General features: G+C 51.3%; 2 protein-coding genes across 2 annotated transcripts in view; one reads left to right on the top strand and one right to left on the bottom strand.

Moving 5' to 3' along the window:
- The first annotated feature begins 342 nt into the window (after positions 1-342).
- MRPS34 (mitochondrial ribosomal protein S34) lies at positions 343-2,297 on the top strand. Its single transcript, XM_054391156.1, has 3 exons — positions 343-660; positions 767-809; positions 1,622-2,297. The coding sequence occupies exons 1-3, from the start codon at positions 343-345 to the stop codon at positions 1,882-1,884; spliced, it is 624 nt and encodes a 207-aa protein (XP_054247131.1). The 3' UTR covers positions 1,885-2,297.
- A 1,349-nt stretch (positions 2,298-3,646) lies between these two features.
- MAPK8IP3 (mitogen-activated protein kinase 8 interacting protein 3) overlaps positions 3,647-9,815 on the bottom strand; it is a 62,682-nt gene continuing 56,513 nt past the window's right edge. The window contains 4 exon segments of the mRNA XM_054391237.1: positions 3,647-5,883; positions 6,026-6,169; positions 6,724-6,867; positions 7,123-7,302. Coding sequence (XP_054247212.1) covers positions 6,048-6,169; positions 6,724-6,867; positions 7,123-7,302 — 446 coding nt within the window. The 3' untranslated portion in view covers positions 3,647-5,883; positions 6,026-6,047.

The following is a 9,815-nucleotide window of genomic DNA, read 5'->3' as shown; positions in this document are numbered from 1 at the left end:
GATCTACCGGCACCTCCGGGCGGGTGTCCTTGTCTACCCCGCGCTTCGGGCTGCTGCCTAACGGAGCTATTTGGAGAGCAACCGGCCAGCGCGACGGCCGCCTCCAGCGGAGCGCGGCCAAGCGCTGCGAAGCGGCCACGGAAGACTTCGGAGCAGCTTCAGCTGTTTCGGTGGGGACCGTCCGGGCAGCCGAGACGCAGCACCAGCGTTCCGTTGCGGTACCAACGTTCCGCCGGGAGGGACGGCTTCCGGCTGACACGGGAAGCAGCGGCGGAGCGGCAGAGACCCGGGGTCGCGCCTGGCGGAGTCCCGGAGGCGCGGGCGGCGCTGTCGACCGGCGCCATGGCCCGCAAGAAGCTATACCGGCCCATCGCCGCTATGGCCAAGAAGATCCGTGAGTACCGGGCGCTGAAGAACCGCCCGCGGGATTCCCAGCGTTTCGCCCTGGACTACGAGACCATGCAGCGGCCCCTGACGCAGAAGCGGCTGCCGGTGCGGGCCTGGGAGGACGTGCGAAACGAGAACCGGCTCTTCTCGCTGCTCTGCCGCCTGCCGCGCTTCGGAGTGGGGCGCACCGTCACCCGCAAGTCCTGGCTGTGGGAGTACGACGAGCCCTGCTACTGGGTCATCACCAAGGTGAAGGTGGACTACACGGCCGAGGTGAGCCTGAGGGGCCGCGGCGCGACGGCTCCGGATACGCAGCCTGCCGCTGCCCGCCGCCGCCTCACCGTTCGCTGCCGTCAGCAGGTTCTTGTTTTCTTTGCAGAACATGGATCATGGAAGAGCTTGGGGATACCTGACCTTCAGAGGTAAAGCCAGCGAGGTTCGGAGAGAGCCTGTGCGGGAAGGGCCGGAGAACGACATGTGCGGGAACATGGGAGAGCCGCAGGAACCCGCGGCCTTCCTATTGTGAAATTTGCTCTTCTGAGTCCTGCTAATGAGAAAATAAGTTCTCCAGGTTTTAGTTGCAAATGCCGGGCTCTAGTCCCCACAGATTGCGTTTTTAAGGAGCGTTGTGGGAGAGCCAGGCTAGGCTGATGGGGAAAGCCGGCAGGGAGGTGGATGGGAGGACAGACTGCTCTGAGACCACTACAGCAAGGATTGAGGGAACACGAGAGTGTCGAGGTAGAATGCCCAAACAAACAGGAATAATGGCAAGTAAACTTTGAAACTGGGATTTTAAGTTAAGAGAGTGATGAATTTCCCTTTTTAAAGCTGCTTTATGGTGGGCATATGATTGTCACTTGTGTTTTCTGAAACGTTTCTCATTCAAAGGTTTTGAAGCTGTACAGTATTTTTAACATTAAATTTCCCACCCCCCAAAAAAAAATCCCCTTTAATCAGAGAAATTAGCTATGGAAACTGAACCCAAGAGAGACAAAGTGACAGTTTGAGAGAGGGAATTAGCCATGGAAGTAGAAGAACGTGCCTGTAGTCCTTTCAGCTTGCCTCTCTTTTGATTTCCAAGGACAGTAGGGGAGACACTGTCTGAACCTTTGAAAACTTTTTTGTCCTGCACATTGTAGCATTTTTGATACCAGAGAGGTGACAGTTGCTACATTTCCTGGAGGGAACTTGCTCTCAATAGCCTTGTCCACTGGTGCTCATCATCTTTTCTCAGGCAAAACTGAAGAAGAAGTGAAAGAGATTGACAAAGTCATGTACCACGACTGGCGGATGGTGCCCAAGCATGAGGAGGAGGCCTTCAAGAAATTCACCCCAGTGATGGAGGAGACCATTCGGTACCTTCCATACCCACCTCTGCTCCGAGCCATGATCCTTGCACAGTGGCAGAAAGAGGGAAAGCCAATCACAGAGGAGCCAATGCTTGATCTGGAGAAGATCATGGGTACAAAGAGAAGAACTGTAGGCACACCAGTATAAATACTTGTCCTGAGCTTCCCATGTGCTGTTAGAAGATCAGCATCTTACAGAAGATCCCCATGTCCACTGTGGTATGGTATATCCAGGTTTCATGGCTTCCTCCCCAGCCCTAAACATCCTCATCTGAAAGGAGAGATGCAGATATGTTCAGGGCTTTTTCTCTGTAACTCTGGCCTCAGGCAGCAGAGGAACCTTCTTGTTTCCCTGCATAGTCTCTGAATGCACAGCTCCGGTCATCCAGCTGCAGTTCTTTGAATGCACAGTTTCCCTTACAGCTTGAAAACAACATTTTTAAAGAACATTCTTCAGGTAATTTGCATCCTACATGAATCACAGAAAAACGGCTGAGAACACCACATCATTTCACAGAGATATGTAGAGATGTTATCCAATGAAAATAAACATTTTCTTATTTCTACAGCACAGTTTTAAGAAAACTTGTGTCTTTCTTCCAGTGCATGGAGGTCACCATGAGGTCCAAATGCAGTGTCATTAGCTTACCAAATACAGGCACAAGCGCTGCAGATTCATCTCAGTTACTTACATGTCAGGACAATGGAAAATAAGGGTTGAACACAACTTGACTAAGCTTATCCAAAGCCATTTCCCAGAGATGGCTGTCAGGAGATAGAAGACATTTTAATTCTGGTGATACAAATTACACAGGGCTGGCTTTTGCTGTTTGAAGCCAAAGGTAAACAACTACCTCCTCCAGTGCAGCATGCGGTGGTGAACATTACAAACATGCAGCTTCTTAGTGCAGTTCTTAGCCTTTCATTTTCTTTTGTGGTGGCTGTGGACTTTGCTGCTGTGTCAGCTGTTGGAGGCTCTAGTGTGGTTGTGGATAAGAGGCTGCAAGACTTGTTCTGGTCCATGGCCTCTGCTGCCAGCTGCTGGGCTCAGCTGGGGCCTTACTATTACCATGACTGTGGTGCTACTGGACCAGCATACAGACTGAGGACAAGAGGTAGTTTCTCAGGTGAAGTACTGGTAACCAAGTCCCCCAACAGCCCCAGACAAGACCAGGTTTCACCCTCTGTTGATTTGGGAGATTGCCAAACTGAGTACCAAAAGCTGAGCCGGATGCCTTAACCCTGGCAGCTCACCTGAAGGGGACAGCAGTAGGACAGCTGCAGTAAGCCAGCAGCTGAATGTGTGTCCCTGCCACCTTTTACTTCTGATGTTGTGAGAAGCTACAGACTGCACTGTGGCTTGCAGGGCCAGCCCCTTCTGACCCAGTGAGCAATCCCCATCTCCTTTCTTGCCACTGAACCACCCAATGGTCAACACCCGAGCTGCCATTCTCACTGCTCCCAAGGACTGAGCAGGAATCCCAGTGCCCCTGCAGGAAGAAGCTGCCCAGCTGATGTTAACACATTTATTACATACAGAACAGATATGGTTTGTTGTTCGATAGCATAGGGGACAAAGCATGGGAACGTATTCATACAGCAGTCTCTTTACAGAATGCCATCTTCAGACCAAAGAGCGGAGTTTACAGGCCTTAAGACACTTTTTAAAATCCTTTTGTAACATACAAGATACTTTACATACATCACAGTGGAGATATGACAGGGAAGTGTGTTGAAGCCAGTCAGTTCTCACCATGCTGCCCAGCAGCCACCAGATGCCCACAGGAGCTGACAGCAGAGGCTGGTTCTACTTAGCTGTAGCTGCCCCTCTTGGGCATGTGCTTTTCTTGGAGGAAAACATGCACTGAGCTGGAAAGGAACCTGTTGGTAGAGAACCAAGACTGGTTTCCTTATGTTGCCAGGGCCCAGGTGGTGACAGGAGACAGTACTGTCACTTCAACTGCTAAAACCAAATACAGAGCAAACAGTAAGAGGTAAGAACGTTGCAATTCTCTATTTTCTTAAGGGAGAGCTGATAGAGCTGAGAAATTGGACCTATTTTTTTTTCTCTTTGTTTCCTTCAATTAGCCCAAATGATGAAGCTTACCTGGCCCTAAATGACGAACTGTTAAGTTTGTGGAATCTGTGGTGTAAACATTGATGTTAACTCTAATGCACTCTGTGTTGTGATCCAAAGAGCTCTTCCTAGCAGAAAGCATTTTGAGAAGTGAACGAGAAGCCTGGCATGGTCAGCAGTGCCCTGGTGAAATGTCCCTGATGAAAGGTCACCCCACACGTGGGTGGCAGCTCCAAGTATCCCTTAGCCAAATGCCAGTCACAGAGCCCAATGTGCCAGTGGCTGGAGGACACCATCAAGTGGACTCCCTATCTTGGCAAAGAGTGGTGTGGGTGCAGGTCACCAGCACCACTCATGGACAGCGCAGGCACACCCACAGCTCTATACTTGGGTGGCTGAGGCCTCTGTTCTCCAGAGATGTCCTCTTGCCTCCTTGCAAGGGAAATATAAGCCTCAGCCTTTTCTCAGCTGTGGATCCAAAAAGCATTGCAGTGCTGCTGCATCAGGACAGATGTTAGAGCTTCCCCTGGGAAACTTGCATCCCTGTGGTACATGAACAGCTTTAGACCGCAAGCCTCAGGGCAGCCTGGCCCATGGCAACAAGCACAGGGCACAGCTGGGAGCTTCCCAGAAGATGGAGGCTTCCCCCAGCTGTCCTCACACCACCACTACACTGGCACAAGGACATCCCTGTGAACCCTGGAGTGCTGCATAGCTCGGGAAGAAACAAGATGACCACCAGGAGCTTCCAAATTCAGTGCTAACAGCTGCTGCTCGCTGTAGTCCTGCACATCCAGGAGGGAGTGTTCAAAAGAAATGGAACTTGTCCTTGTGGAGACAGCACTGTTTGCACTGTCAGAAAGGGAGGACAAACCATTGCTTCTGCATCTGGAGCTTACAACTGTTCCCCTGGCTCTGTTCTTTGCTGCTTTTCTAATATGCAGGACATACACTTGCAATCTGTCAGCACTGGTTACACAAGGGCTGTCAGAACTTATCTTGGGGGCTGTCAATTCTTTCTAGGAGTCACAAATTTCCAGCGTTTTAAGCTACCTAGTAACTAAGTCAGTGCTCATGATGTTGGGTAAAAGGTTGGACATCTGGCCTTAATGCCTCTGTGACCTCAGGCAAGACACAGCCATTCTATACCTTGGCACCTGCACACTGCCACAGTATGAAGGAAAGCAGCCATTTCCTTCCAGCAGCTCCCAGGTTGGGGGGACAGCCTCAGGAGTCAAGGTAAACTCTGTGTGCTAATGCAGAGCTGACAGTAGACCAACGTCATGTGCCCTTACCTCTTTGCAAAGCCAACAAATTCTGTGTAGAGATGGTTCTCTCCTGAACCTTTCATAATGAACTCAGGAGTTGTTTTCTGCTGGGCACTTTGGAAGAAGGAGTTAAAAGTATCACTGCCTTTTCTGCTCTTAAGAAAGCAAGGTTCCAGTACCCCATTGCTACCACTGCTTCCAAAGGCCCTGTGGCCCTCCATGATCAAACAGCCACCTCCCATCTGAGACTACCTATCAATCCTCTCTGGACACACAGTCACCCAGCACATGACTGCTGAGACAACAGCAGCAGCAGAGGAGGGAGACTTCCTATCTGCAAGTACAGAAGATGTGCTCCCCACAGCAATGGCACTGCTGCCTTCTCCAGCCAAACAGCAGAAGTACTGCCCCAAGCCCCAAAACTCCTTTCTGTTGGACCTGGCAGCTCTCAGTCTGTGGGACATGATTCTGTACTTAAGGGTGGTTAAGTTGGAAAGTCCACTGGTGAACTAGAAAAAATTTCTGCTAGGGTGCTGTAGAAGTTGTGACACCATTGCTGCTTTGGCAGGGAATGCCAAGGGGATGTACTTCTTCTCATGCAGGTGGGAGTGAGGCAACCTGCCAGGGAACCTGAGCCACCACCCATCCAGCTGCCAGCTCCTCAGTGCTGGGCAAAGTGCTGCACAGCTCTAGCTCCAAGCTTCACTTCCTCGACGCACTGCCATTTCTCTCCATGTAGATGCCGCTCCAGAGCAGAACATGAATCCAATCACGCAGGAAGCGCACGGGCCCGAGGTGAAAGCTGCAAGTGTAGAGGTTAGAATGGGGTCACAGTCTGAGGCAGGAGCCATTGCAGTTGTTTGGGGGTGGTTTTCCAGCAGTAGGTACAAGGCAGGTGTTCTGTATGTACATCTTGGCATTCGGGCGGGAGGAGGGACACTTACATTGGTAGGAAAGGAGAAATTCTCACTCGGGGATGTATGATACCTGCCACACAATAATGTGGCTCCTTTCAGCCTTGGAAAGTACTGGTTTCACCTGGGTGGTGTCTCCTGCATTCTCCTCTGTCTCATCATCTTCTCCATCCCCTGAAGAGAGAAAACAGAAAATTAAAAAAGAAAAAAGGCAAGAAAAAAAATCCCAAATGGCACTGCTCTGGACTACCTCCAAAGACACCAACAGCACTGCTATGGTCTTGGCAGCCTGACAACAGCGTGAGGTGAGCCCTTCCTTTATGCCTGGAGAACACTTAACAGCAGCATGGGGTGTATGGATGGAACACACCATCTCCAGCAGTAGGGAAAACCACCATTCCTTTCAGGGAATCCACTGTTCACAACACAGAGGGCCCTGGAGCAGCACAGGTGACAGTGGGGCTGCAATGCCTACAGCCAGTGCCACAGATGTGGGTGCTCTTTGCAGGGCCATTGACAGGGGCATGTGGCACTGCAGGCATAGGCAGGGCAGGGTGTGGCAGCCTTGTGCTGCACAAGGAAAATGCTGCTGCCTGCCCTTACAGCCAGAGGCAGAAGAAAGAGAGCAGCACTGTTCAGATTTTGCTCCAGAGGCAGTGACCCTGCTCTCCATGACTACAGCCCTGCAGCCCTTCCCATTGTAGATGCCTCCCACCACAGGTGCTCACCGATCCGGAAATCGATGTACCCTTCTCCCCCACTCAGCACCAGGACGTTCTTCAGCTTCTGCTTCTCGATCTCTGTAGCTGCTGTGCCGGGGTTCTCTGAAGGGCTGTCCAACACACTCCCATTAAGGGTTGCTAGGACATTGCCTAGGAGAGGACAGAGGTGCAGTCAGTGCCTCTGCTCAACCCCCATGCAGTTAATACACCCTTCCCCCAGCAGGCCAGGTCCTTCTGCTGGCGAAATCTGGAGGTCACTGCAATTTAAACTGATGATGGTGGAGCCACAGTGATCTGCAAGCTTTAGAAACAGCTTGGACAGCCACCTGCTGCAGGTCAGCTCAAACTCCTGCCACAGAACAGAGGGAAAAGGCCCTCACAAGGAAGATCTCTGCTCATCCTTACCAGGCACAGAGACAAAGAACTTGACAGCATCCCGGTGGCCGTGGAAACAGAGCTGTGCCTGAGCCATGGAGCAGTAGGGAATGAAGCTGCTGGCAGATTTGTCACTGTTGTCATCACCATACACGTGGATGACTCCCCCAGAGCGGCTGCCTTCGCCAGAGGTTGGTGAGGTCTTGTTGGCTGGGGACAAGGAAAAGGAATATTGTCAGTGATGGCTTTGAGTCCTTTTTACTGAAGGAACACAAAGAGAGAATTCACAAGCCTTAAGGAAAACCTTTAAAGGCACAGGTCTGTTTGAAGGTCTAGTGTACAGGATGTGACCACACACAGCCCCTCTCTCTTAGGCTGCTAACAAGGCACTCATGGTAACAATTACATTTTCTTACCCAATCTAGTCTGCTACCAAGGCACACAGCCCTGGAGGGGCTGGACAAGAACGACCCTAGAGCAAGCTAGACAAAGGTTTCTAAGGTGTCTCAGTGAAGGTCTCTTCACCAGCAGCAATCTTGTCCAGTCTCTAAAGATCGACCTTGGTCTTCTGTTCCTGGCAGGTTATCCCAAGGTGTCCATTGCACCCAAGAGACATTAAGGGCACCTGGAGGAGAATTGCTGCTCAATGTCCAGATGAAATCCTTTGCTCAGCTCATGCCAATCCCTGAGCACACAGGCTGCTGAAAGCACTCTCTGGGTCTGGTGAAGGCCTATCAGCCCACTAAATATCACAGCAGTGGAGTGAGGTCCCTTCTTAGTCCTTGATTAAGCCACACCACCAGATCAGCTACCCAAGCAATGTACATCTGAAAGATGTTCCTTATCCACAGCTTCCAAGGCAGGCTCAGGGGCCAGCATCCTTCTGTCCAGGCTCTGAGAATGTATGTGCTTTCACTAACCAAGGAACAGAGGCCTGAGCTCAGAGCTCAGGACAAGAGATCATTTTCTTTTGCATGCACTCCCATCAGTAAAGCAGAAGAAATGCTGAAATCAGAAAGCTTTCACTTCCAGGGAGAGAACTGAATTGCTTGCTTAATCATCTGTAGTTATACAATTTGCCTTGGGCTGGATTTCAGTTCTTATGTGAGCTGGACAAAGGAGACTTTCAACTATCAAGCTTAAGCCAGAGTGGCAACAGAAGTACAAATATCTCAATGGAAGAATGGAAATCAGTGTGTGCAGGCAGAAGATGCCCAAGATGAAGGCTCTCTGCACCTCTGTGCTTTAGCTGCTGTGAGCAGCTACAACTGGATGAGCTCATCTGGCTGACAGTGCTGGCTCTAGCACTTTTCACTCAGTACATGGCTTCTTACTGCAACCAGTATCAGATGCTTTAAAAAGTGGAGAGTGAGTCATGGTGTTCACCCAGCAGAAGGCCACAGCATCCCTGGGCCCTGCACCCACCAGGAGCTCCAGCGGGAACACGCTGCCACCCAGGTGTGGGGCTGCAGGGTTTGCCCCACTCTTATGCCAGTGTCAGATGCAGCAGTGAGCATGCCTGTTGGAGGTGTGGCCAGGGAGAGCAGCTCTGCTTAGTGATGGACCTCCAAGGGGTGGTGAGTAGGTTGAGAACCATCACACAATGCTGAGAGAGAGAGAGACTCTTGGAGTCACCCACCCTGAGGCAAACCTAGGAGGCAGAGTTTATGCCATGGAGAGCTCCCTGTGCTCTCCTCCCCTGCCTAGATGCAGTGACTCAGAAGACAGTGGGCAACAATGACAGATTCCTGCCTGGCCTAGCAGGCACCATAGGCAAGTGTCCCTGGTCCCTCTGAGCCTGGTGTCTCCATCTGGACTTTGAGTTCTCTAACCATGGGCCGCTTTACAGGACACCAGGCCAGCCCAGGAGCTAGCAGGGCACATAGAAAGAGCTTGAAACTGGATTAGAAGAGGGAAGGACACAAACCCAGGCTGGCTGGAAATCAGCCCACGGGCAGCACACCAGTGTGTGAGGGATGGAGGCTAGCAAGGGCTGTCAGTCTGCCCTGTCAGTGGGGGGAGGAAATGAAGACCTGCATGGTAGCACAGACACAAGGGTCACCCACTGATTAGTAACCACAGGAGCACTTGAGAACAGCCAGGCAGGAATTAGGACTTGCAGAAACATGGTAGGACCATTAGATCAAAATGAAGGGACTTGACACCTTCTTGGCCTCAGCCTTTAGCTGAGTTGGACTGGATACCCAGCTGAAGATGAGCCAGTGTCTGCCCAGGCAGCCAAGAAGGCCACCAGAATCCTGGCCTGGATCAGCAATAGCATGGCCAGCAGGACCAGGGCACTGATCCTGCCCCCTGGCACTGGTGAGGCCACACCTTGAGTACTGGGTTTTTGAGTACTTGAGTACTCACCCCAGGATGGATGAAAGATGTTGAGGGGCTGGAGCATGTCCAGAAAAGGGAAACAAAGCTGGTGAAGGGTCTAGGGAACAGGGCTGGTGAAGAGCAGCTGAGGGAACTCTGGTTGTTTAGTCTGGAGAAGAGGAGGCTGAGAGGAGACCTCATTGCTCTCTACAACTCCCTGACACGAGGTTGGAGCCACAGTGGGGGTTGGTCTCTTCTCCAATTAGATGAGAGAATATGGCCTCTCTTTGTGCTAGGGCAGGCTTAGGTTGGGTATTAGGAAAAATGTCTTTGCTGCAAGAATGGTCAGGCATTGGAACAGGCTGCTGATGGAGTCACTATCCTTGGAGGTGTTCAAGAAA

Source organism: Indicator indicator, chromosome 22, assembly GCF_027791375.1.
Source record: "Indicator indicator isolate 239-I01 chromosome 22, UM_Iind_1.1, whole genome shotgun sequence".
Classification (NCBI taxonomy): domain Eukaryota; kingdom Metazoa; phylum Chordata; class Aves; order Piciformes; family Indicatoridae; genus Indicator; species Indicator indicator.
The sequence above is the reverse complement of the archived record's forward strand: the minus strand, read 5'-3'. Positions and strand labels throughout refer to the sequence as shown.

What these genes read in the sequence shown, in the direction of transcription:
- MRPS34 (XM_054391156.1), top strand. Translation starts at nt 343, where the DNA reads ATGGCCCGCAAGAAGCTATACCGGCCCATCGCCGCTATGGCCAAGAAG. An exon ending in AGGTGGACTACACGGCCGAG is followed by an intron (nt 661 to 766) that starts GTGAGCCTGAGG and finishes TTTTCTTTGCAG; the next exon opens with AACATGGATCATGGAAGAGC. An exon ending in GGGATACCTGACCTTCAGAG is followed by an intron (nt 810 to 1,621) that starts GTAAAGCCAGCG and finishes ATCTTTTCTCAG; the next exon opens with GCAAAACTGAAGAAGAAGTG.